The sequence below is a fragment of the Cololabis saira genome, chromosome 12 (genome assembly GCF_033807715.1).
Source record: "Cololabis saira isolate AMF1-May2022 chromosome 12, fColSai1.1, whole genome shotgun sequence".
In the NCBI taxonomy this organism is placed as follows: domain Eukaryota; kingdom Metazoa; phylum Chordata; class Actinopteri; order Beloniformes; family Belonidae; genus Cololabis; species Cololabis saira.
This window is the reverse complement of record NC_084598.1, coordinates 33,011,236-33,038,937: the sequence shown is the minus strand read 5'-3', so window position 1 is coordinate 33,038,937 and position 27,702 is coordinate 33,011,236. Positions and strand designations below refer to the sequence as shown.

Genomic DNA, 27,702 nt, shown 5'->3' with positions numbered 1-27,702 from the left:
CACGTTCTTCTTATATTTCAGACGTTAACATTTGTGCTGCCTCACAGATCCTCTTTCATCTCAGTAATGTGTCATGACTTCCACAGTTCCACGGAACTGAAATATCTTAATGGCATTTCAGCGGAAACGGCAGCGGGGGAGCGCTCTGATAACTTTTCACATATTTCCTCTGGTCTCAATTAATTTGGTTTTTAGATGTTCGGTCAGTCGCTTTGGACCTCCCATTGTTACGTTACTGCAAACTCTTAATAAGGTCTCGACCTTTACAAGCACCAACTGGACAATTATGTGGACGAGTTAAATAACTTCTTGAAGTTCTGTATCAACATGTATGCATATGAATATGTAAGCATGCATATAAATACCTCTAAAACCTCCTACCGTCTTCATGTATCAGCATGTCGAGTCTTGTGCAATAACTATTGGAAAATTTGTGTAGCATTGTTTCCTTTAGCATCTTTTGGTTTTATTAATCTCTTTTATTAGGGCCCGAGCACTGACAGTGCGAAGGCCCTATTATATCTGTAGGAATTGTTCTTGTTCTCGTTTTCTTCCGCCTTTTTGCCCCCCTAAACATGCCCTAAAAGTCACCAAATTTTGCACGCAAGCCAGGCCTGGCGAAAAATTTGATATTTAATGGTTTGCATTAATGGGCGTGGCAAGATGGCTCAACAGCGCCCCCTAGAAAACTTCGTGCCTCAAGCCCCACAATACGGTTTGACGTACATGCACGAAAATCGGTACACACCTGTATCATGTTGCAACTTAAAGAAAAGTCTCTTGGCGCCATGGCCGAAACCGAACAGGAAGTCGGCCATTTTGAATTAATCGTGTAATTTTGGCGAAACATATGCCATTTTCACGTGTCGTACTTTAACAAACTCCTCCTAGCAGGATCGTTCGTTCGACATTAAACTCGCTCAGGAGACACAAAACACGTTAACGGAGAAAAGTTATCAAAATTTGATAAAAAAAAACGAGTTTTCGTGAAATGGCGTGGCCATGGCTTCGCATCAAACTTCAACGTTAAACAGGAAGTGATACTAGTAGCTGATTGGATGCTATTTGATAGATCCTATTTTCTGCCATAACTTTTGAATGGTTTGACATAGAAAGTCGTGGGTGGTGTCATCGGACTCGGTTTTGAGTCTTTGACCATAAATGGTGCAAATTAGCCCCGCCCCTTCTTCTGATTGGTCGATATTTGATAGTTCCTTTTTCCTGCCATATTTTTTGAATGGTTTGACATAAAGAGTCATAGGTGGTGTCATCAGACTTAGTTTTGAGTCCTTGACCTTTATTGGTGAAAATTGCACACGCGAAGGCCCGTTCATCGCTGCTTGCAGCTTTAATCTATTTTTGTTATTTCTTATCTTTTTTTATTCTTACCTTACTTTTATTTTTTCTGGACTTTATCTATATAAGGACCAGCACCTTCGATAAAAAGTGCCTGTAATTTCGTTGTGCCTACAGCTAGTATGAACAATGACAATAAAGAATCTTGAATCTTTGATGTGTGCAAAAGTCTCATACGCTCATTGTTTTATTCAAACTTTAATGATCTTCCATATCTATTTTTAGTCTCTTTATTAACAAACAAACAGAAAATACAACAATAATATAAGAAGTAAACCATTTCAAAATTGGCTGATGATTGGGCGTGGCCTAATTACAGTTTTTCTCTATTGCCAAAACACAAAACCCAGTACTCTAAACCAAATGACCAGTTGCCTAAACACATTTAGTAAAACTACCCCCCTTTTGCCACAACCACAAACACAATTCACCTGTAGACACTTTTCACAAAACCCATCCCCTTTTTCTCAAAACTCTAAACACATTTTGCCGTGCTAAAACACATTTTGCACATAACTCTGCTCCAATATCCATTGTGAAGCTCATGTGATGCAAAATGCTACCCACAATCAGCAAAACTTGAACACAATGAACATACCTGGTGTCAATCAGTAAACACAACTACTCATAATTGAAAACACCTATTGCAAATGATGTGACCACACCTATATAAGTCAGTGCAGTTTGCTGAAGCCTCAAAAACAAAAATAGATGATCAAGACAGGAGAAGAGGAGGTCGTGTCAGATGTGTTTGGCATTTGAGAAGGAAATACCATTTAGTGAAGAGTTAACACTGTTTTGAGGGTAGAGTGTGCTTTTCCAAGAGAAGTGTAGGATTTTGCATTTTGTGTGTGAGTTTTGTAATTTGTGTTTAGAGTTTTGAGAAAGTGAGGTAGTCTATCAGGAAATGTGTTTAAACAATTGTGAAAAACTGTAACATCAATCAGCAATTCATTAGTGTATGTCTGCCACCCTACTCTCCGTTCCTAAACCCAATAGAGGAGTTCTTCTCATCATGGCAGTGGAAGGTCTATGACCGCCAACCTTACACCAGAGAGAACCTTCTCAGGGCTATGGACCTGGCCTGTGATGATGTGGCTGTGGAGGCGTTCCAAGGCTGGGTGCGGCATGCCAGGGCATTCTTCCCACGTTGTTTGGCTATGGACAATATTGCCTGTGACGTTGATGAGGTCTTGTGGCCCCACCCAGCCCAACGTGATGCCGCCCCATGATTTCGGTGTCAACATACAACATACTGTGTCAATTTTCAAACGTACTGTAATAAAAGAAATACCACCCTGAACATTGTGTTCTCAATTGTTACTTTACTGTATCTATTGTGTGTAATGGATCCTCTATGGAGTTTACAGTACTCATTTTTGCATTGAGTTGTGATATTACTGCATTTTCTGCATTATGTAACTATTCCCATGAAATGCACAAATCTATAGTAAATGCCCAAAACATATTTGAGAATAAATAAGGGTTGCTCAAATGCATCCTGGCAGTTGTGAAACTGTAAAAAGAACAGTCTCACACTGTGAACATTGTGTTTTCAATTTTTTTGGTAATGTGGTTAATGATGCTCAGTAGTGTTTACATTTTCACAGGCCTTGAGTGGTATTTTGGTGTCAGAGTTTGCTTTTGAGCATATGAGCAACTGTTTTGGTGTGATGGGTTGGTTTTTGAGCATATGAGCAACTGTTTTGGTGTGATGGGTTGGTTTTTGTGCATATGAGCAACTGTTTTGGTGTGATGGGTTGGTTTTTGTGCATATGAGCAACTGTTTTGGTGTGATGGGTTGGTTTTTGAGCATATGAGCAACTGTTTTGGTGTGATGGGTTGGTTTTTGAGCATATGAGCATCTGTTTTGGTGTGATGGGCTGGTTTTGAAAAGAAACTGTGAGGTTTAGTGTACGTAGCTTTAGAAAAGTGTTTTGTGTTTAGAGTTTTGTGAAAAGTGAGGGCAGTATCGTGAAATGTGTTTAAGCAATAGTGAAAAACTGTAACAGAGTTTAGTGAAGAAAAATGTTCAGAGAAAGATGACGCTACAAGCGAAGTATGATGGTGAGGAACTCTTAAGGAGAACATCTCATGCAGATGTTTGACATTCTATTGTTCATATTTCATCCCGTTTAGGTTTAAGAGAGCCAGGTTCCTGTATTTTATCTTAAAAAGACCAGAGCATAAATATGGGCATCATTAAAACTAAGTACTAGGGATGAGCAGGTAGCGCTAACAAACGCTGAAACGGCCAGAACGAGAGGAATGTGTGGTGGATCTATTTCAATCATGTGAAATATTTTCCCATTTCCAGATGAGTCCACGGTAATAAGCCACTCAATTGTTTCTCCCTACCCTTCATATGGATCATGTATTGATTGAGTGCAGTTGTGACAGGCAGGATCAATTCTAGCTTTGTTGGAGAGGCAACAATCAGTCTGGGGCCCCTCTTTCCAAAGACCCATTCCACATACCTGAATGATAAGTGAAATACTCAAATGTTGTTATTTAAGTCACTACAAATGAAGACATGTAGACAAGACTATGTTTCTCTCCAGATACTGTTCGTGGATTCTGACTTCGTAGCTTCAAGGTCCCTCAGTAGCCCTGGGGGGCCAATACATCTGCTCAGTCTGAAAGAAACAGCTCTGGACGGGTTTTATTTTCCGTATTACAGTTTTCAGGTGAAGATATATCATTTGTTGTGTCAATTTTCTTGAACCAACGTTGGAGTAAAGCTGGGAAACATTGTTAAAACTCGTGACTCATTACTTGTATTTAATATTACATGAACTGATAAATTAGCACATTGTGTATTGAGGAATGATTAAAACTAAATGTCTATCTAGTAGCATTGTCAATACTTATATAATACTAAACATTATCCAGTGTTGTTCTCTGACTGTGTTTTATATATTCAGGCTGTATTCAGGCAATATTTTCAGTCACGTCATAAGTTCCTTGTGAGAACACTTAGTCAAATTTTAGTTCAACAAAGAAATGTTGAGATAAGCGTTTAGTATTTAGCCTAAATTATTTTGCTCTGTTGAAACTGTAAACAGTCAGTTGTTCTGTGTCAGTCCTGCATCGAATCTGAGATTTATTTTTGGCCTTTTTGCAGGCAACAGATAATTTCAAAATTCCTCATCTGGACCCATGTCGCCAAGTCTTTATTTTGGATTGTCATTATAGTATTTTAATCTTACTTAGACATTGCAGTCACCTAGGGGTTAAAATGTGTTCATGCAAAAGTACGAGATACTTTTTTCCACAACAGACCCCATGAAGGTCAAAAACAACAGCTCCAGACTTTGTAGGTCACCATGTCCTGGTCCAGGGTTTCTGTTGGGTTTCTTTTCTTGGATCTTTTAGTTTGGGTTCATCTGAATCTCTTTTGGTTTTAATTTGAAAATCTGGCTCCCAGTGTGTTCTGGTTTTCCTTTGACTTCCTTCCCCAGTCTTACTTGATTGTTTGCGGCTGTGTCTCGCCATCTCTGTCTATGTATTGTCACGGCTTTTTTTTCCTCCCTGCTGGTCTGTCTGTTTCGTCCCGGCTGATTTTGTGTCCTGGTTGTTTGCCTGTCTTCTGAGTTCCCATATTGCAGATTTTGTTATATATTTGGATCTCCTGCTAAGCAACACTTTTGTTAATAATAAAGGACTTTTTACACTCCTGGTGCCTCGAGTTTCCTGCGCTTGGGTCTTCACCCCACAACCCTTAATGCAACGTCATGTAGATTGTCTGAGTAGTTGATTCAAGACCAGAAAGTATTTGAAGACGCTGCCATCCAGTGAGTCTGTTTAGCATCGACCAGTGAACGGCTGGATGTTTCGGGTTGGTGGCTTCACGGTTAGCTGACTGGTTTGGGACAGAAGTAGCTGAAGTTTCTGCTCACTGCTCTTATGTTGGTCGAGTTCACACTTCTCTCACAAAACAAAGAACGGTAGAAACTTACAGTATAGTGATGCTTCAGCTCTTTTGGGTCGGCATCTTTATGGAAGCCCACAGCTTTTATTCTATATTAGCCTAAACTTTTGATGATTTTAATAATGACTCATCAGAAGTGGAAAACGTTTTGCACACCGGATTTGCAGAAAGGTGCGTCAGAGAAGGAAAGCAGCAGCCAAACTTAACAAGAAAACTCCCGCACACCTTCTCACTGTTCACTTATTTATTAGGCCAACGTTTCGGTCATAGACCTTTTTCAAGCCATGCCTTGGAAAAGGTCTATGACCGAAACGTCGGCCTAATAAATAAGTGAACAGTGAGAAGAAGGTGTGCGAGAGTTTTCTTAAAGGAGCTGTATGTAAGAGCAATAATAAAATGAATCATAAAATGACCCCGATATGTCAACAGACATTTAAAAATCATGTTTATTTCAAATACTTATGTCACTGACAACAGCACTCAAGCCAGGATATTCCAGTTTAAAAAGAGGAGTTGCAGCCCTCAACTGATGTTTATGTTGTCATTTTTTGTTTTGGCCTGAAGCTCCACCCTCCACCTATCTCCCAATCACCAAGTCAGTATTGTTTCTGAAGCTCCACCCTCCACCTATCTCCCAATCACCAAGTCAGTATTGTTTCTGAAGCTCCACCCTCCACCTATCTCCCAATCACCAAGTCAGTATTGTTTCTGCATCCGGGTTGCCAGCTCGGCTCTAATTATCGCAGCCATGGCAGCCTACGTTCCTGCTGCATTCTGCAGCCTACCTGGCAACCTCTGGTGGGGGGAGGAGGGGGAGGGTACACGCCGCTCAACAATATTTTGAAAGTGACTGCAGTACCAGTTTTGGCCATTTCTTACAGACGGCTCCTTTAAGTTTAATAATGACTCATCAAAAAATATCAAATGGTCCTTTAGTGCAGTTTCTCCCAACCTGGGGTCCGGGCCCCCCCTGGGGGGGCGCCAGAGATCTCTGGGGGGGCGCGAAACTTTGTCTGCTTTGAATATATGCAGTTGTAAAAATCATATTTACACATGTTAAATAAATAAAAAATCATAATAACACACCTAATGGAATACTGTAATCCAAGTCTGTATAAACCCACTTAGAAGTATATTTTGGTCACTTTAGAATACTAAGTTATTTATCAGGATAAAAACTTAAAAACGTATTATTATATCATTATTCAACATTTAATCATACTACTACTCCGACAGGTTGTTAAAGGGATTGTGACATGAAAAACAAATTTTTCTTGATTTTTTGTGTTTTGTTGGGTGTCTTGACATCAATTACACCCAAAAAACAACGAACTTTTAACATTCAGTGTATTGTGTGCTTTCTGGGATTTTCCGCATAACTGTGCAAAAACGGCGCATGTGGTTTGGTGGCGGATCGTTACGTAACGATCCGCTAAATCACCGCCCCCTCCACCCAGCTCACTGCCTCCGCTCCTCTCCAGCCTACCATAAAGGCTGATTTATGGTTCCGCGTTACACCGACGCAGAGCCTACGGCGTAGGGTTACGCTGCGACGCGCACCATACGCTGAACCCTACGGCGTAGGCTCTGCGTCGATTTAACGCGGAACCATAAATGAGGCTTAACACGGAGCTGTTTAGAGCGTCTTTTGTTCTAATCACCGGAGGAAAACTGCTAAGAAGACCCGCGGCCACTGACTGGACTTAAGATAAGGGGACAGTGCTGCTTGCATGCCTTTATTTTTATGATTGTTTGCTGTGGTTCTCCCTGCTGCTCTTCCGTGCATGCTTCGCCTGTCGCTCCGACGCCGCTGTGAGCGTATGGCTGGAGGAGGAGGAGGTTTGGAGGAGGAGCGGAGCAATGATTGACAGGAAAGGGGGGAAAGGAAGCATTTTTCACGGCGCAAAAAAACACTGTAATAAAAAGCCAGGAAAAGATTACTAAGAGTGAAGTTTTTCTTGTTACACTCTTTTAGACACATTTGAGGGATGTTGGCCAAGACTTTTAATAGTGTTAAAAGCATGTTAAAAATGATGTCACAATACCTTTAAAGGAAAAATGTAAAAGAATGTTGCTCTCATATTAAAAGAGACATTTTTCAGAAATATTTTTATGTCCTTGCAGTTATTTGTGCGTATTTTACACATTGTTGACACAAAAGGAAGGTGAGAAAAACAAAGTACAGGGTAAACCAAAGAGAAATGTATCAAAAAAACATAATTAATGTTCATTTTTTCAATTAAAGGTTTGTAACCAATAACTTTACTCTTTTGCTGCTAGTACGTACGGGTCGGGGGGCCCGGCTGGTCTTAGACACAAGTAGGGGGGGCTCCATGGAAAAAAGGTTGGGAACCACTGCTTTAGTGTATATTGATTATTATTTTCAATACATTCCTACTTGTCTGCCACGTTTATAATCAAATTTCAGCCCGTGCATCCAAAACCAAAGTTACATGAAATCTCTGACGTGGGTTACTTGCGTTGATAGCCGAGTCCCAAATTACCTCCGATGTGATATTAAACGACTAGATCTTAATCGCAGCACAATCATCACCAGTTGTGATAACGACTGACCGGCGGCCAAGTGGAAGAGGTGTAACGACAGCAATGATGTGGAGCGAGGCTGATAAAATCAGGTCCACACTCATGGATGCCGTCATACGCTAAAGGTTTACATGGACGGACGTTCTCAGTATTTTTTTAACTTAAAATTGTAATCAGAATCTGACATGACTATCACATCTCCACCATGACCTCAACTTATAGCTCCATGGTCATGCTTTGCATTGACGGGGATATCATTTCTACAGTAGGATGGAGAGGGAGAAGAGAATGGGAGGAGGATGGAAGAAACGGAGGGGAGGGGATTATCTATCGTCAGCAAACGGGCATGGTTTCTCCCCATTTTCCTCCCTCTCTTTCGATTAGACCCCCCTTCCTGCTCACTTTGTCACTGCTCTCTCACCTCTCTTCTCATACAGAGAAGTCAGTCTTCGCATCAGCCTCCAGCTCATCTGGCGCTCGCTCTCGCACCCCCTCCCCCTCCGTAGTTTCTCACTTCTCTCTGCTCCTCTCGGCAGAGTGATACTTCTCCTTCTGTCGCGTCTCTTTCTTCGCCCTCCTCACTTTTTTTCTCCCCCCTCCTGATCCTCATCTCCAGTCCACCATGGTGAACAGATAACCGCCTGGCCGTCCTGAGACCATGGGTGCCTGCCTCTGCAAAGGTCATAAAGGTCAGTGTCTGAGTCCACCTGTTTGCGCGTCTCATCCGAGTGTACGTGTGAAGGTCAGAGTCCACAGAAGCTGCAGCAGTCGGGATGCTCAACTTTTTAAGAGACAGTTCTGAATGTGCGAACCATAAAAGCACAGTAGACAAATAAGTAAAAACTCACAGCGAGAGTTCGGCGGTTTTGTTTGGTAGTTGACTTCAGCCATCCCCCGAGGTGCTGACAACGCAGATAGAAAGTAAAACCAACGCATCTCAATGGCATTTGTGGTCCACCAGAAGAGCTTATAGGAGGATTTCTGGGTGTGAGAAGTTGAAAAAGTATGCCACAGACATCTCCACGCTGAAGGGAATGTGTGGAGACTTGGGGGGTGGGAGGTGGATGACGAGGACTGCACGGATCAGTGGAGAACAACACCGGCTTTAAGATGTGACAGCTCCTTCTGATTCTCAGCTGCAACTTGTCGTGACTTGAGTTGCAATTTTCTGTCAAATGTGCTGTTTCACGGTGGAAAGGTGTTTGATGCACCCGAGAAGCTGAAAAAGCTAGATGCAGGGCCCCACTGCGTTAAATATCAGGCATTTGTGCTATTGATTTCTGTGATTCTGTTTCCTTTAATGCTGCACGGCGGGTCAATGCATCATTTTCTAGATCGGTCTGTTGGTGTGGTCAGAAAGTCTTGCTTTTATTCAGAAAGGGCCCCCTGTAACAAGACGGGGGGTATCGAGCGCACGGCTCTCCGGCTGCAGGGAGAGAAAGCAGCTGTGAGGCTCCAGACAGACAGATAAGAGACGAGCTCGAGTGGATGTGTGCGTACGTGCATGTGGTGCCTCAGTGGGAGCCAGTTGGGCTTAAATTTGAATCTGAAAGGGCAGATTGGTTGAGGAAACTTGATGGGGTTTCTTGACCTGCCGGATGAAGCCTGAGATCAGATGCGGCAGCCCTGTGCACTCGTGTGTATTTCTGTATGTGTGCATTCAGGTGTTTACCGGCCACTGTGACAGCGGTAAAGGGAAGGGTATTTCTTGCCTCCTGTTGCTGTGGTGTTTCCATGGCGACAGCCAATTGTCTTGACGACATCTCCCCTGGGAAACCCCAAGAGTGTGTTAGTACTCTTGTGTGTGTGTGTGTGTGTGTGTGTGTGTGTGTGTGTGTGTATTTCTGCTGACCTTTCTAATAATGTTAATTCTACATTGCTCTGACTCGCCCTTCATTTCCTCTTGTCATTCATAACAGCTTCATCATCATCATCAATTATGACACAAATAGGCAAAGCGTGACATGAAGCAAAGCTTAATATGCAGAAGGGATTTGGTTAAGTGACTCTAATGGGATTCTCTCTTTTCTCACCCTCTCATCCATTATATATAAGTCTCAATTGACCCTGGTAACGCCACCGTTTGTGTGCCATTCCTCAACAGAACTTCACCTCGCTCTATCATCGCTGCACCAGACCGAGGAAGGTCAGTCATCTTCTGCCAAGGTACGCCAAAGCCCCCACTGTTACCCAGTAGGGTTTACATTTTCAGGTTCTTCCTTCCTCGTATCAGCCTTTGGGAGTTGGCCTCACAAGTAAATAGATTTCATGTGAACAACCTTGAAGAAAATAATAAAAAGATAGTCCAAAGAAACAGTGGTGATCTACAGGTGCAGGTACTGGACTGTCTCAGAAAATTAGAATATTGTGATTTTCTGTAATGCAATTACAAAAACAAAAATGTCATACATTCTGGATTCATTACAAATCAACTGAAATATTGCAAGCCTATTTAATTATTTAATATTGCTGACCATGGCTTACAGCTTAAGAAAACTCAAATATCCTATCTCAAAAAATTAGAATATTCTGGGAATCTTAATCTTAAACTGTAAGCCATAATCAGCAATATTAAAATAATAAAAGGCTTGCAATAGTTCAGTTGATTTGTAATGAATCCAGAATGTATGACATTTTTGTTTTTTTTAAATTGCATTACAGAAAATAAAGAACTTTATCACAATATTCTAATTTTCTGAGACAGTCCTGTATATGGCAATGTAAAACCACAAAAATCAACAGTGTAGTACATATTAGTACAGGTGCTTGACAGTTTGACCTCAAATGCATTGGGCTATTACTTTTTGATTGTTTTCAAGCAGCCTTAAGATTCTCTGAACGGCACAGTAAGTCATGTGAAACATTTCATTCCAAGGGTGGAAATGATCCTGCTGCTGGGAGCAAGATATCCTCGTCTGCTGAGTACCCGTTCTATATGCCGTCACTTTAAGTCTCAGGTTCTGTCCTTGCTCTTAGAGGCAGACTGAACACTTGTCTCCTGGGATGCAAGAGGTTTTTCATAGAGTTAGGGTTCTGCTGGATAGCCCTAGTCTAACACTAATCCTAAATACCACAATCGCATACACAGTTCTAAATGTGAAAGTATTTTTTAATTCACGACAATGATAAAGAAAAACAAACATCTAAGTGACTGCTTCTTATTGGTTATCCCTGTCTCTCTTCTTGGTGTTGCTTTCCCCAAAGTTACACCATTAGGAAACAGCTTACTGACAAATTAATACCTTTCTCAAAGAGATTTTATCAAACTGCTTTGTTTTTAAATTGGACATTGAGGAAAAAAAATCTTATGTCCCCTTTTTCTTTTTTCTGTCATTCCAATTTACTTGGCTTATCTACACATTATATAGTCAAAGGATCATTTCCAAAGCCAAAAAAACCCCCTGGTGAGGTAAAGTTGTGCAACACAACCATCATGTACATTCAACTATTTGAACTGTTTTATGTTGGCTGTTGTTTTATATAGGGAAGTTTTTTAAGCAATGCGATTACCAAATTGTAATGTTGTATTTGTGTTGTAACACTACACTCCCATGACACACTGTCTGTTTTTTTTTTTGTTTTTTTATTTATTCTGGTTAGAGACAACCAACTCAATTTTTTTCAATTTCTGCATTATGTCACTACAATTTAAAATGATTGTCACAAAGAACTGTAGCATCTATGAACCGGACATTTGTTGTGTCTGAAGTAAAACCATACAGCGTTCAAGCCCATCTCTTCTTTTAACCACCAGAGAGCTGGGATTATGAGCGGGGAATGGAGCATTCAAAATAGCCCAACAGCCAGACTTTAGGGGTCAGTCGTACGAAAAGTTATCCATCTTTTAACCAACCGATTGGTGTGTTTCCATTTGCAGGGGTTTTTGGGTAAAACCGCCAGACAGGGCAGACTCTCTTTAGCCCTTCTCCATTACACTGTTGTGCCACACAAGAACCATTGGTGGTACTAATTGAGATGCTGCTGGATCTTTCCATTGGGGTAATAGGCCAACAAGGCCTGAACCGACTCGTCGGTCCATCTATTGTCCTTTCTTGTAATCTCTATCTTCATTAGATGTACTCACAGCAAAATATTTCTGGTCCAAATGGTTCAAATGACTTAGTTTCACATCATTGATGTTCACGTGAGAGGTAGTTTCCCCCTGCCAGGTAGTTTCTCAAGAGTGAGTACCTCTCCTACAACAGGAATGTTTTTTTCCCTGCAAAGTTCCTGGAGGCCTCTTTTGCAGGGCCATTGCTGGTAATGGAGACGGATGTCAATGATCCAGCCGCTATGGAACTATCCAGAAACCCCATCAATGGAAACGCACCTCATGGGTTTTATTCTAACCCAAAATCAATTGGAACTGGCAGTGAGTGAAGTCAAAAAGAAAACACAATGTACAATAATGGGAGGGGACCTCCAAAGTACTCATAAGTTTATATGAACATCTTAAATTTGTTATGTTAGGCAAAATTGAGGCATGTTTCAATATGTAAAGAAAAACTGTAGGAAGGTAAAACTTTTGGAAGTTGAAAACGTGGCAACGCTGCAGTGCTGGTTCAGGCAGGCATTTCAAGCAGGGTTTAAGCTTTAAGCCTGAGTTATGTTTCTCTGTTGAATTGATGCTGTCGCAATGGAGAGTTTCAGCGTCAATGTGAACCGCTCACTTCTCCGTCACCTGAAATAACAAAATTTGGCCGACCACCAAAATTTAGGGTGTGATTGGTCAGCTGCACAGAATCAAGTCAAGTCAAGTCAAGTCAACTTTATTTATAAAGCACTTTAAAAACACCAACATGATCCAAAGTGCTGGACAGGCAAATGGAAGACAAAACACCATAAAACACAAGGCACATAAATAAAACAATCATGATAAGTTAAGTGAATAAAAAGGATAGAATAGAAGATAAAATAATAAAATAAAGAATAAAAGGATAAAATAAACTCAACTGTCTTGCTAGGTGTTAAAAGCCAAGGAGACACGGTGGGTTTTGAGAAGAGATTTAAAAACAGACAGAGAGGAGGCCTGTTTGATTTGGTGAGGCAGGTTGTTCCAAAGTTTTGGAGCTGCAACAGCGAAGGCGCGGTCATTCGCTTTTCTGCTTTGTCCCTTCTACTAGACTTGTTCAAACGGTGTACAGATCACATCTTTAAATGACTTCTCTTGTGTTTACGATGCAACATTTGCAATAAAAGCATTTGCTGTTCCTCATTGATCAACTCCAACTCCAACATTTTCTCTCGTAGAAAAATGAAACCGGAAGGTAAACACTCCAATTAGTTCCTCACAGCAAGAAGTTCCACCATATTTTATGACAAATCCTTCCAAAACTCGATACCTCCTCGCATTATAGCACTGAATTACTCACTGCATTATGGGAGGCCTATAACCTCAACGCAGACCTTCAAACGGTACATTCCCTTTAAGTCACGTTGACAAAGAAGCATTTGTTTTCATCCATAGACCTTAATAAGTAGAGAGGAACATGCCTCGGAGATAACTTCTGACATTAAAATCCCACATCCTCCCTGGCCTCCATATAAGGGCTTTGATTCTATGTAGGAGGGTTACGTTATATTTACTACACCAATATCTTCACATAAGCATAATAATTGGGGAATAATCAGAACCAAGAAGCTCATGTATGGTTTATCATTAATAAAGTCTAAGTGCAACATAATAACAACATATGTGTTGCAACATAAAAAGTGCAACATAATCATTTTGCAGCTTTTGATGATAATAGACATTTTGTAGTCTGTATGACTATGTAAAAGTCAGACGTAGGTATGCAGGTGTCTAGGTATGACTTTGAAGACCATTAAGAGTAATCATTATACAGTTTTCAGGCTTTTAATGTGAAATTGCTACATTTGTATGGTGGACGTTCTGGAATAAGACTGTGCTGTATAATTTACGTTCAGCAACTTTAAAACCTCTTTTAAACATTAACATGCAATAGTTGTGCCCTGATAAAACCTAGTACGTATAACAGAGATGTCCATTAGAGTTTAGACAAATAAGGGAATTAATAAAGTGAAAAAAGTAAGGGGTGAAGTGCCAGAAACATAAAACGGTTAAAAGTGCCGCTTGAGCATGATTAGCTCCAGCGGCAAGAGACAGGGAGTGACCTGATGCAAAAACAGAAATGAGGAATTATCTTCTAAAGCCATTAACATTCATGAGAAATGCGCCATCCAATTGGCAAATGAATCAGGGGTGAAGAGTGAAATGCAGCAGGGTGTTTTGAGAGTGAATGGATGTCAAACTATGTGCGTACTTTCGAAAGAAACGAAAAAAAACAACACAAATGTGCATCATTTAGAGGCAGAGTACTGGCCTTTGTCACTCTGCAAAAAGGAAACTGTCAGGTTTGTATTGTTACCATGCACTATGCTCTTGTGCATGAGCACATTTACAACCCTATCCATAACCTGCATCTTAAAAACCATGTTATCTGTGCTCATCTCAAGAATACTAAACAATGAGACATTCATTTGAAAAGTAACTCTTCTTGCCATGATTGCACCAATTTGGGTGTAAACACACAAATGGTTCATAATACCTTCTGTTGTCTGCTCTCATTCACACCGAGTGTGAATGCTGCACAATTTCTGGCTGTTATTATCACCTGAAAGGGGATAAAGTGGGAAATGAGTGGGTTTAGCTGCCACACATAGGAGGTGACTGCTAGAGAAGGATATATGTGAGTTTTCCAGTGCCAGCATGTGCTTTTTAATGTGTTGTGGGTGCTGTTTTGTACAGAGATCTCCTACCTTTGATTTGCACAGCTATTTCTTTTTTGTTACTTCCCACTGGAATACTGTATTTTTTAATTTACGTGATTGATAACATGATTTCTGTGCAGGACGGGCAGAATCCTTCCAACGGCAACGTAGCTGACAAAACAAACCGGTATGACATTGGCGAGCTGGCCACATCCTCTTTGATAGGTGAGGCGCACAAATACACAAAAAAACAATATATTAAATTCATGTTGCATGTTGTTCACGGTGTGTTTCATTATGAATCAAGCATTTCAGACTGAGAAAATTGCATTAGTAACCATGGGAGGTTTGCAGTGTCATTTCCCTTTTCCCTGAAGCTCTCTCTCGTATACTCACATGCAAACACATTTCCTTCTTTTATCAGATTTTCTTCTGCACCTTGAAGTCTGGCTTCCTGCTCTCCTTATGTTAGCGCCTCCTCCTCATTTCACCCTCTCTTTTCCTCATCCTGTGTCAGTCTGCGTCATCTTTACAGCTCCATCGCCCTCCGCAGGAGCTTCATTATTTCACTTTAATGTGTTATGCCTTGCCTCAACTTTTCACCGTGAAAGCTCCTTTATCCGGCTGACAGAGTGATTATGAAGGGCATGAAAACCTCTCGGATAAGTTAGACAAATCCAGAAATTCAGGCACATGGCTGAGAGGCTGACACTTACTCTGGGGGCGACAGATTCAATCCAAAAGAGATAATCTTTTTAACATTTACTCAAATCTTATCAGATATCAGTTATCACTTAATTTAGTGCTTCAAGTTTTCCAGTGTTGCAGCAGCTTTACCGCAGAAACCCAATCACACCGTGCCAACTCAGATAGTATTGTGCAGTTATTATTAAATTGTTTAATTCTATTCTGCATTTAATACTGCTTGTATTGCTCTTATTTGTGTCTGTATGATAGATGTACTAATGTGATGACATTTAACAGTAAACGGCCGAAGTTCAGTTAGTGGCTCTAGACACTGAATTGAGTTTATTAGACTGCAAACAGTATTGAACTGAATACATTTGTTTTTCTTAAAGTGAAGTGGGGCAAAATATGTATTTTAGTTTCAAAAGGAAAAAATGCAGGCACTCTGGTGGCTTGAAAAAATTAAAAAACCTTTATTTGACTGGGTTACATACTAAAAAACACCAACGCGTGTCGGCTTACGCCTTCCTCAGGGTGTATGGAAACAAGAGACAATCATACAAAATTAAATAGAATTCAGTTCAGCTGTGGGTCCCCAGGTCTCTGCAATGCTCCTCCAGGCCTGAAGGAGGCGCCGGCGCCTCCTTCGCGTTGGTGTTTTTTAGTATGTAACCCAGTCAAATAAAGGTTTTTTAATTTTTTTCAAGCCACCAGAGTGCCTGCATTTTTTCCTTTTGAGATTACTGTTGCACCCATTGTAAGAGCACCGGTGGTTGTGGGGACACCAGCAGCGCTCCTGTTATTCTGTTTTTTATGTAATTTAGTTTGTTTGAGTGAATTCTTTCACCTAGTTTCCATTCAATCAGCATGAAGAATGATGCTCTGCACAAAGATGTACAGGTATTCAGTTCTGATAGCTAGAATTGGATGATGGCAGATCAGGTTTTCTCAATAGACTGTGTAATTGCTGGACAGAGCCTGCTGCTGTTTAATATAACACCATATAACACCCGATAGATACCGTATTTTCTGCACTATAAGGTGCACCTAAAAGCCTTAATTTTTTTCAAAAGCTGACCATGCGTCTTATAATCCGGTGCGCCTTATATATGGATCAATATTGAGCTGCAACAGGTCTCGCAACTACGGCAACTACGGTAACTACGGTAAGCAGCCGCCAGGCCCGGACTGGCCATAGGGAGAACCGGGAGTTTATTGTTAGACAGTTTTTCTCCACAAATTCAAGATCAAGATCACAATAATCTTCCAATTTAGAACTAAAATATCAAAGAACTAACACAAACAAAATACACTTCAATTAAATATTTTTTTTTTTTTTTTTTTTTTTTTTTGTAATTTATTTTCTCAAGCCACTCGGAGCCGCAGTATAAGGCTGAAGGAGCCGCGGGTTGCCGACCCTTGGTCTAATGGATGCAGAACGTAACCCCAGCCTCTACTGTAGCGCCTTACAATGCAGTGCACCTTATAGTGCGGAAAATACGGTACGCTGTTGTTAGCTGTGGTTTCCAGATCTTTCCGGAGGAGCGCCGTACTTGCCGGTGAACATTTGCAGCTGAGAGTCCTGTTTTCATGTTATGAGCAAAATCAGAAGTGATCACAGCACTTAGCCTGTGCTGGGTTAGCGCAAGCTGCCAGCTGCTTCGCTAAGCTTCAGAGCAAAAGACAGATGAAGAAGTGATGACAGCCAACCATTCTGCTAAGCCGGCCGCCAAGCAAAAGTCCACACCCCAAATTAAACCTCCATTTATTGCTTTATCTAATTTCATACATAGATATAACGCCAGCTGGCGTCATCAACTGCAGACAGACCAAACAAAGTGAAATACGCCCTGTGGAGTGTAGTTTCATGGTTTTACTTCTGGTTTAACAGATACAGCATCTCATTAACAAAGACAAACTATGGAAGTAGATAGCTGTAATGTGTTTTCTGTCACCAGTGGGACTCTTAGATCATCAACCAATTTGGCTGTAATCCCTCTGAGCAGAGGGGCCGCCAAAGCAGATCATAGTCTGCACATCCATTTGGCCCGACGCCCTTCCTGACACAACCCTGCACGCACGGGGAGAGACACACACGACGGGCAATTCAGAACTGTCAGTCAAACTAGACATGCATGTTTGTGGACTGTGGGAGGAAGCCGGGGGACCCGGAGAGAACCCACGCAAGCCCTGGGAGAACGTGCAAACTCCACACACCGGCCCTGGGAGTCGAACCAGGAACCTTCTTGCTGTGAGGAAACAGCGCTAACCACTTAGCCACCGTGCCGCCTGGTCGCACTCTTAATATCCAGAGAAAATTAGCCATCCGGAGATGTGACCAGCTGCAGCAGGTGCACCGTCTTTGCAAATAAGACCATTTAAGCTGGGTTTTTAGTGAGACTGTTGTGACTCACAAAAGCAATTCAAGCTAATTGTTTATTGGTTGAACGTTTTAGGGGATGAGGAAATAATCATTGTCTCCTTTTAGCCTTTAAGGAACAGAATAAAACATGTGCTCATTCATACACATTAAAGGAGCATGAGGCTCCTTTTAAGAAATGAGACTCTCTAGCGCCACCCCTTCGCCACGACGGCCGTTGGGGGTACTGCAGCCAACAGTGAAGCCGGCACGGGAGAACAGGGAGAACGTGCATGCAGCGTCACGTGACGTCACATCCGCAGGACAGCGCGGGAAATTCGGGCCCCGAATTACAGCCCATTTTGCAGCACACAGTCTGTTCAAGGCAAAGGAGAGATACACTAGAGGGCTCATTCTTTTTGGTTTGGAACGCTTCATCTGACATTATTACTAGAAAACTTAAAACGTATATGAATTTTTTTCATAAATCCTGCCTCAATCCTGCCTCATGCTCCTTTAAGCTTGTTAGTTTTTCCTGTTTTCTTGAAGTTTATTCTAGTTATGCATTATACCAGCAAGCATGCAGTTTAATTTAAGTCACGACTCGCTTTACATTTAAATAACAAAAGCCTTAGAGCGACGGCTGCGGTGATGCTGTCACATATCAAGACAAATATGACTGTACCAGACTGAGAACAGACTTGTAAATGGAAGTATACCAATGCAAAGGTTGTGTAAAGATGGATGGTGAACCGGAGAAAGGGGTGTGCAGTGATGGGTGAGAGATTTAGTGCCTGCGATGAATCTCAGAGCTCCATTGGTGCTCAGCATCCAGCATGTGTGAAAGAGCTGGCAGAGGTGTATCTATGCACAAATGTCACCATAGTGGATCGGGGCAAAGAAAGTGGCACAAACCAGCTGTTTCCTCGTATCAGCCGGTCACATCTGCAAAAAAAAAAGACCACTTTGATTGAGAAACTCCATCTGTTCTGCAGAAACCTTTTAACATGATGCTGTTGTTGAAAATTATTAAGTGCGAAGCAATTTTCTTCTCTCTTTCTGTGTTTTGTATTCTGCACCTGCTCTCTGTGAGCTGATTGGCTTTTTATCAAGAGCTAAAAATTGCCAGTTGTTTACCATCATCCTGCTTCTAATGAACAGGGAACACTGTGCGCCGTTTGAGCCGTTACGTGTGAGCTGCCACCCAGCTCTGGTTTAACATGCAAACATCCTGCATGTGTCAAGGGGTTTTATTGTGTACTATCTGGACGGAGGTTATTTTATCTATCTATGACTGCTGTGAGGGTTTACATGCTCTAAAGAACAAAATGTGAGTTCCCTGTGATTTGCTAAATTGGAAAATTAAATGAAATTATTCGACGGTCCAGGCATTCCCTTTTCTCTCTTTTTATCTCTGCACATTTCTGGTATACTCGTCTCTCCGTTGCCCCGTCAGACCTCTCTTCCATCAACACTCTTCCAATCTTCCTTTGACATTTTTTCCTCTGCTTCATTTTCCTCCTCTTTTTTTGACATTTACCTTTTCTTTTTATTACCCTTTCTGTCTTTGTGCATTGGTTTAATTTTCTGCTCCACGGTATGAACGAGGCATGATGAAAAATTCACTTCCACTCGACCTTTTTCTGGCCCTGTCTCCTGCGATTAAATGAAGCTCTGGCTTCCTCCTTGTTGTTTGACTTCACCGGTTATGAAAACCACATTAATGCAGGGATGCAGGAACATGGTGAACATGGTGACTCACAGATGCTGCCCGACAGTACAGTCTGTTTAGGGCAAGATTCAGAGACCTCGGTGACGTGCAACTGAGTTGCGACATTCCTTTTTCCCATTTAAAGATTTAAAACTTAAAAAATTGAAAGTGATGATTTTTTTTTTTTGTTTAATCTTTCCTGTAGTTAAATCAGCGAGAGTAATCAAGTATTATAAGCTGGCCTGATAAACCATAGGATTTTTTTTCTCTTCTTTACACGAATGAGTTTTCTTTGGATGCAAATCTGATTTCAAAGCCACTGATCATGCATACACTCCCCCTGTTGTGATTGGTTCGGTATGTTCTGTACCGGTGGAAATGGGAGGGAGACCACACCCATTAGATTGTTATGGTTAGTTAATCTAAAGTCTGGATCATGCTTCTCCGTTGAGTCGACACTGCTGCGACGCAGCGCCTTGACATCGACATGAGCGCTGCTCTGCAGAGCTTCCACTTCACCCGAGTTACAAACACGCAACACCACCGCAAAGGCTGTGATTAATCCACCCTGGCGGCCATTTCCGGCACTGCTTGATTCTCTCAATCTCGACTCTTGTTTATGTTGCAATGTTTGCAATAAAAGCATTTGCTCGTCCACATCGATCAGCTCCAACAATGTCCTCTCCTGCAGAAAAGCCAAACCAGAAGCTAAACTCTCGACCAACGAGTTCCACTTGATTTAGCCAAAAATCCTCCTTTAACTCAACACCTTCTCGCGTTTTGGCAGTGAATTACTTTGCAAAACCTCGGTGAGTTGCGGTGAGTTGACAGAGACGCATGAATCAAGCTTAATTCATTTGGTTTTCGACCTCTTTCACACTTATTCTGTGAAAACCCTCTGAGCTTAATTAAAAAAAGTGCCACCTATGTTATTAAACTCTTATAGTGATTTTCTTTTCTCTGCCTGTCAGAGGGAAGCAGCAGGGATCTTACCTTTCCACTTAACCCACTCACCAGATCATCTCCCCTGTTCCTCTGTTACCGCCCCTTTTCTCTGTCTACCGTTTCTCTAATCTATTTTTATAAAGATGTCTCCCTCTCTCTCCCTCTCCGTTTGTTCAGGCCTGGTGGCCACGATCAAGGAGCACATCACTAAGCCCACGGCGATGGCCCAGGGGCGAGTGGCTCACCTGATTGAGTGGAAAGGTTGGGGTGGATGCGGTGAGGGCGGGGGTGGCAGGGCCTGGGGTAAAGGGGCCGGGGGCTGGGGGGCCATGGGGGCCGAGCTGCAAGAGGATGAGCAATTCTACTCCCAGATGACGGACGAGATCAAGGAAGCCCGCTTCGCTGCAGGTGAGGACAGATGGGTTCAGCTCAAGAGAATCAAAACGTGTTCAGCAGAGATGAAACACTGCAATCACCGTGAAATTACTTTGTTTGATTAGTTTGGACTACAAAGATCGTACCCTTAAGGGCTTCCTGTAACGGCGTCTCAAATCTACTGCATATAATGGATTTCCCCTCATTTGTGATGTTGGCAGACCTATGGAGAAACAACGGGGGTTCGTCTTCTGAAAAAAGGCAACAAAGAGTGTTTTTCTTTGTCTCTTGCTTCCCAGGCGTAGCTGAGCAGTTTGCTCTGGCTGAGGCCGCCATGAACATGTGGTCCACGGGAGACGCCTTAGAGCAGCCGTCCACCAGCTTACAAGGTTGGTGAGTCCCCGGAGCCTTCACTCTCCAACTTCCCCTTTATTTCATGCAAGTTTGCAGGGAAACGCTGCAAACGCTGCTGAATACAAATGAGCCACGAGATTAAAACAACATCACGAACCACCTCCTCTGCAACGGTCTTTGACGTAAACCCAGTTATTATCTGAAGGCTTTTCTTTTATGTTGATAATGAATTTTGGAGACAAAGGAGCCATAACAAAAGAGAAAATTAATTTTTGTTTCAAGCGTAGCTAGCTGATTGTAGAGTATAAGAAAATGAAAATAACTTAAAGGCATCTGCCTGATTGATATCTCACAAAGTCCATGGTCCCTTTTATAAAGTTTACATTTTTGCATACTAATGCTGCCATGTTAAATTTATTATTTTCCTCTTATCTGGTTTTAAATGTATATTTAGCATCTAAAAATCAAGATGATTGATTCAGATTGAGTGCAGGCATAAACAAAAAGGCATCTTCTTCTCCATCCCAGAAAGCAATGACTGTTTGGCCTAATCAGCTTGGACTGATGGCATCAGGTTTGTCTGCCTGAACTGGACAAACTCAGCATATGATCCTACGTCCAAACCAGCTTATGAAACATGGGCCACATCTGGCTCATACGCCAGTCTCGTAGCCACGTATTATAATATTTTTATCCCTGATTTTTTTTCCCATTTCTACCACCCGTGCTCCTACCTAAACTACAGTCCTGGGCATTCCCATCCTCTACCAACCCCGGGAGTTCCTGCACTGAGCTCAGGTCTCCTCCTTAACCTGAGGAGTGAGCAGGCCGCATCTTTTCACCAGACAGGGTGGAATTTCTCTGGCCAGACATAGCGCGTGGAAGGATCACGTTATTCCGGCCAGATCCTCCCACCCCATCTGGTGCCCCGGCTGGCCAGAGGGGGCAGTGTGGAGCTCAGGACTGTGTGCATGTTTTGTGAGGGTAGCTCACATTTATGGAGTTAGAACAGTCTCATAATTCACAAATGCACAGGACAAGTTTTACAAATGCACAGACCGATTTGCAAATACACACCGTTTCACACATGCACAGAACAATTCACACGTGCCTAGGACAAGATATACAAATGTATTTTTGATGCACACACAAATATAACCTGATTTACAAACGTTTTTTTTGTCTGTGAGCTGCGCTGGATTTGCGTGTGACTTTTGAGACTCCCCTGACGTGACTCAATCCACAAATACGTTTTTTTTTAACACGGAAGGATCTGCAACCAATCAGATGTCTTCCTTTGTTTCAGCCAATCATAAGAGCGCACCCCACGTGGGAGACGCAGAGCAGTGGATAAAACACGACTTACTCGTAAACCAATCAGATTAAAAGGCATGTGTGAAACGGTGTTGCATTTGCAAATCGGTCCGTGCATTTGTAAAACTTGTCCTGTGCATTTGTGAATTATGAGACTGTTCTAGCTCCATACACATTAGCTACCTAAGGGAACACGGGGAGAACATGCAAACCAGTGTAACACTTGCCAGTGCCATCACTGAACCACAAGTTTCAAAATTAGGCCCGATTACAACCAAATCTTCCTGCTATCTGCGAGAGAGCGAAGTACGAGTGCAACAGAGGAGCAAAACATCCCCCCCCCCCCTGCAAATTCAGCGTGGATGTCAGACAAACAAACTTGGTTTAGTGTCCTAAACTGGCAAGTGTGCAGAAAAAATTATCCTTTAATAATAATGTGTATTATTACTCTTAGTCATGCTGCGCTCATTTGGATCGTGAAAAAAAGTGTGTATTTAAAGTCGACAAGTTTATACAATGAGATTGTATGGCAAAACGATCAAAGCCCACACCTTCAGCTTTAATTTAAGAGGTTTCAAACAAGAACATGGTAACATTTAGGACTTACAGCAACTTTAGGAGAAGTACCTCAATCTTCAGGGGCCCAAAGGGACATTATTGTTAATATAATCATAACTGCTTAGACTTGAAGGCTGAAAATCATTTGAAATCAATGACTTCCTGAAGTCTGGAGTCCATGAACATCGCCTGAAGAAGTCTGCGGTTCATCCCTGGAGATGGTTAGTTAGACTTAGACTTCAGTTGCTGCTTGTTTGTGGACCTTCTGCCATCAGTCTTGTTTGTTTTTCTGTTACTGAAGTAACAGAAAAACAGGCTCTATTGGGTTGCGATGATTCGAAGGAGCCGGCAGTTGAAGCATATTCCATTCCTTTGCCTTCAAAAAGTGCTTAACTGCTTTTGCATTATGTTCAGGGTCGTTATCCATCTGCCCAATGAAGGATTATATTGTTTATTTCGTGGCATTTAACTGATCGTGAGCAGAGTATAATCATATCCACCTCCAATCTAGCTACTTGTGAGTGTAGTCACATTATTAATAACTCAGGTGAACCTTTTCTATCAGCAGCCATACATGCCCACACCATCATGCTGACTCCACCATGCTTCACATAAGCTGTGGCCTTGCTTTAGATCATGAATGAATGAATGAATGAATGAATGAATGAATGAATGAATGAATGCATTTATTAATTAATTAATCTTTATTTCGGCTTGTACACACTTTTTTTACAAAACAAGATGAAAAGGTAAAATAAACATTTCTTTTGCCGAAAAGGTGTAGGCTGAAGCCGTAGCTTATAGTGCCTACCCTTTTTATCTTATGATCAGCTTAAATATGAGACATTAGCTTTACTCCGTGGTAACAAACAATACATAAAGAAGACAAAAATAAGTAAGACAAAATATAAAATTGACGTTTCACATTCTAGAATGTTTTTGATAATATGCTTTATAATTATAGTGTTTTATATTTGTTTACAGTATTTTCTTTAAACATTTCCTTAAACTTGAAGATAGAACTGCACATTTTTAGGTTGTTATCACAACTATTCCAAATTTCTCTAGCCTTAATTGATGTATATCTCTTTTTAATATTAGTTCTTGCTGTCGTCATCTCAAACATGAGTTTCCTCCTCAGGTTAATCGTCTGTACTTATGCGTACATTTATGAAAGTATCTTTTGATATCTATCTATCTATCTATCTATCTATCTATCTATCTATCTATCTATCTATCTATCTATCTATCTATCTATCTATCTATCTATCTATCTATCTATCTATCTATCTATCTATCTATCTATCTATCTCTCTGCATGCAGACGTTTTTATTGTAATCTCTACTGGTTCACTACTTCATATTGTTGTTAGACCCAAATCCTCTTTGTAAGTAGTTGGTTTATATGCACTCTTTAATCCTGGATGCAATTATATGTCGTATACAAAGGGGGAGAAACTCAAGCTGTGAGGTAAATTTCATTGAATGCCATTATATCAGAAATAGAGTCTTATTTACGTCTGTCTTATTCAAGAAAACAGCGGCGTGCTGTGAAGCAGCTGCTTCAAGCGGAGACATCTTTTCCATCCAATGCAAAACACCGGCTTTTGTTCTTGTTCTTGTGTTACCTAAATATAAAGATTTATAGATATCCAGAGACGCATGTGATTCTGAAGAAGCAGCCAGTTGACTGATGCTGTCCTCCCTCCTCAGCAGCTCAGAGACACTTCCTGTCTCAGTTCCTGCTTGACGGTGGGAGCGTCGGCGTCCCCCAGCATTTGTACAGCATTCACACGCAGCCGTACGGCAACCACAGCAACGCCGGCCTGGTCCCCCCGCCGCCGGTCAACGCTAACTCCCTGGCACCCGGCGTCCAGCAGGACGGAGGTCGTTCCTGCGAGGACAGACTCACTGCAGGAGCCGCCGTGAGACACGTAGACAGCAGCTCGCTGTCCGAGGATGACGTTTTCTACAACTGAGCTTCAAAAAAAGAAAAACTAAGTAAAATAAGACTCACTGAGAGCACTTGAGTGTCAGACTCCAGCGAGGACTGCAGATGTCTGAGGCCCCTTCGAGAGGAAACTCTTCAAAATGCTTTCATTTAAGACCCCCGACCTTCAGACGCAAACACTCCACAAAGTATTTTCTCTTTGCTTTAGGCACAAATGTTTGTTAATGTACATAGTTTCACTGTGACACTTTAGTTTTTTATTCGGCCGTACATTAAACGTTCAACTGAGCTGTGACAAGTGGAGTGAAGCAGATGTAAATATGTTGGTATAAAACATCAGTTTTCATTTATGTGCTGAATCCTGCTGTCTACTAGTGTTTTTGATCCCCTCTTCTAGGGCTGGGCGATATGGACCAAAAGTCATATCTCGATATTTTCTAGCTGAATGGCGATACTCGATATATATCGATATTTTTTCTGTGCCATAATTGGGGTTTCCCCCAAAGCATTATAGCATAGCATCTCTGTTAGCTTCATTTTTTTCTGAGGCAAACCCTTAAAAAAACAGTCAGTTTTAATACAAAGCCTCGTGCCAAATGTCACACAGGTTCCTTTATTAACAGAGGTCTGCACAATATCAAAATGTATAAAACAAATGAAATAAAAATAAACTGCCTGCATATATAGAATAAAAATGCTTCTTGAATAAAATAAAACAAATATCCCTTTCCTGCATAACAATTAAATTAAAATACACTGTGCAATTGATACAATGTAGACAGTAACAGGCAGACTTTTCCACAAATAACAAAACATTTGTGCAAATCTCAAATAAAACATTCAAGTCAATTTGTCACAAAATAAGCTATATCAAAATCAAAAAAAAAAAAATTCTCGATATAAACGATATTGTCTCGTACCATATCGCGTTTGAAAATATATCGATATATATTAAAATCTTGATATATCGCCCAGCCCTACCCTCTTCTTTCAATGGTGACCTGTAAAGATTCTGTTTGTCAAGCCACAGAAACATGAACAAACTGGGAATATTCCACCTCTGTGTTTGGAGCGCCGCAGCTCGTATGTATCTGCCGTGTTTGCATGCATGTCTGCAGGTTTGTGGAGGAGAGATGGAGGCTGAACGGAGGTGCTGCCGTTACCTGTCATGTTCTTGTTTGTGTGTTGCAGTTGTCTCTCCTTTCATCCCAGAGCAACTCAGACAAAAACAAAAAGGTGCGTGCGTTCGCATCAATCATCAACAGTCTGTCAGGAGAATGGAAAACTAATATGAGGGGATAAAACCTGGCAAAGACGAGCGTAAGATGAGCAGTTTCAGACCGGGCAGGTGGTTGGTTTAAGTCTGGAGAAGAAAAGTCAAATAAATGGGTGATCAGGATGAAAACAGGACTTGGAGCTGCTTGATCTTTGTAAGCGAGACAGTGAGTAGAGCACGTTTCCTGATTAGGATGTCATAGGTGTGTGAATGTTTACTTATCCCCATCTACGCAGTCCTACAGGGAGCAGAAGTACCACAGAACTAGGTCATGTGGATGGAGACATCCTTGTCAGCGAGGGTGTTGGCACCAGAGGTGCATCGCAGCAGTACAGAGACACAACAGTGAGCATCTACTCAGCTCTGCCAGAGGCATCGGCTCTTGTTTGGCACTAGACCTTGTTAAGCTGAGTCAGTCTGCACGCCGCAGATCGAGCCGGCAGGACAGGAGACTCCAACATCATGGGAACCTGTGGAGGCTCTAGGTTTCAGAAGAGATTTGAACTCCGTATCAGGAGAGGTTCAGTTTAGAAGTCGAAAAAAGCTTTTTGTTTAACTCCTTCTTACAGGACTGTCTCAGAAAATTAGAATATTGTGATAAAGTTCTTTATTTTCTGTAATGCAATTACAAAAACAAAAATGTCATACATTCTGGATTCATTACAAATCAACTGAAATATTGCAAGCTTTTTATTATTTTAATATTGCTGATTATGGCTTACAGTTTAAGATTAAGATTCCCAGAATATTCTAATTTTTTGAGATAGGATATTTGAGTTTTTCTTAAGCTGAAATGTCAAACAAATAAAACAAATATCAAGACACGATTGACATTTTGCAGTTTTCAACTCGGAAATACTGTTTTATCCACCTGAGGAGGTAAGTGTATTCGTTTTTAACTTTATCTTTTGTTCCACCATCCTCTGACATCTCTGGCTTTTAGCTGAACTGTTTTCACCTCCTGTAACTGTCTGCGTCTGAGGGCTGAGTCATGTTCAGGGCCTTTTTATGGCTACAACCAGGCGCCTGCTGTGGGTGAAATGATGGAACCGGTGAAAAGTGAGTTCACAGAGCCCACAGAGAAGAAAATAAGCAGAAAATTGCAATAAAGTGAAAAACTGAAATATTGCAAGCCTTTTATTATTTTAATATTGTTGATCATGGTTTACAGCTTAAGAAAACTCAAATATCCTATCTCAAAAAATTTGAATATTCTGGGAATCTTAATCTTAAATTGTAAGCCATAATCAGCAATATTAAAATAATAAAAGGCTTGCAATATTTCAGTTGATTTGTAATGAATCCAGAATGTATGACATTTTTCTTTTTTTAATTGCATTACAGAAAATCACAATATTCTAATTTTCTGAGACAGTCCTGTATGTCCAAAAAAGACAAATCCAGCTGAGCAGGCAGCGAGCGCTGTGCTTCTGAAGCTCTGGCGGTGGCACCTGAGGCATCGGTGGGACATGAGGTGGCTGCAGAACCTGAGTAGGACCTGAGGCATCGGTATTGCTAAAGCTCTTGGAAGCCCCGAGGGGAACGAAGTTTCAGGCGGTTGCAGAAAGACATTCATAACCTGGAAACCCCAGACAGAGGCGCAGAGAAA

The 27,702-nt window shown here is 41.5% G+C and overlaps 1 protein-coding gene across 2 annotated transcripts; it reads left to right on the top strand.

Moving 5' to 3' along the window:
• Positions 1-8,277: 8,277 nt before the first annotated feature.
• Positions 8,278-25,079, top strand: fam131c (family with sequence similarity 131 member C). Of its 2 annotated transcripts, none has more exons than XM_061735051.1 (6): positions 8,278-8,520; positions 9,936-9,997; positions 14,704-14,788; positions 20,443-20,673; positions 20,940-21,029; positions 24,583-25,079. In XM_061735051.1, exons 1-6 carry the CDS (start codon positions 8,490-8,492, stop codon positions 24,843-24,845), a joined length of 762 nt encoding a protein of 253 aa, XP_061591035.1. In that variant the 5' UTR covers positions 8,278-8,489; the 3' UTR covers positions 24,846-25,079. The 2 variants fall into 2 exon arrangements, with proteins under 2 accessions (XP_061591035.1, XP_061591034.1); XM_061735050.1 differs by having other exon boundaries at positions 24,580-25,079.
• The last annotated feature ends 2,623 nt before the right edge of the window (positions 25,080-27,702 follow it).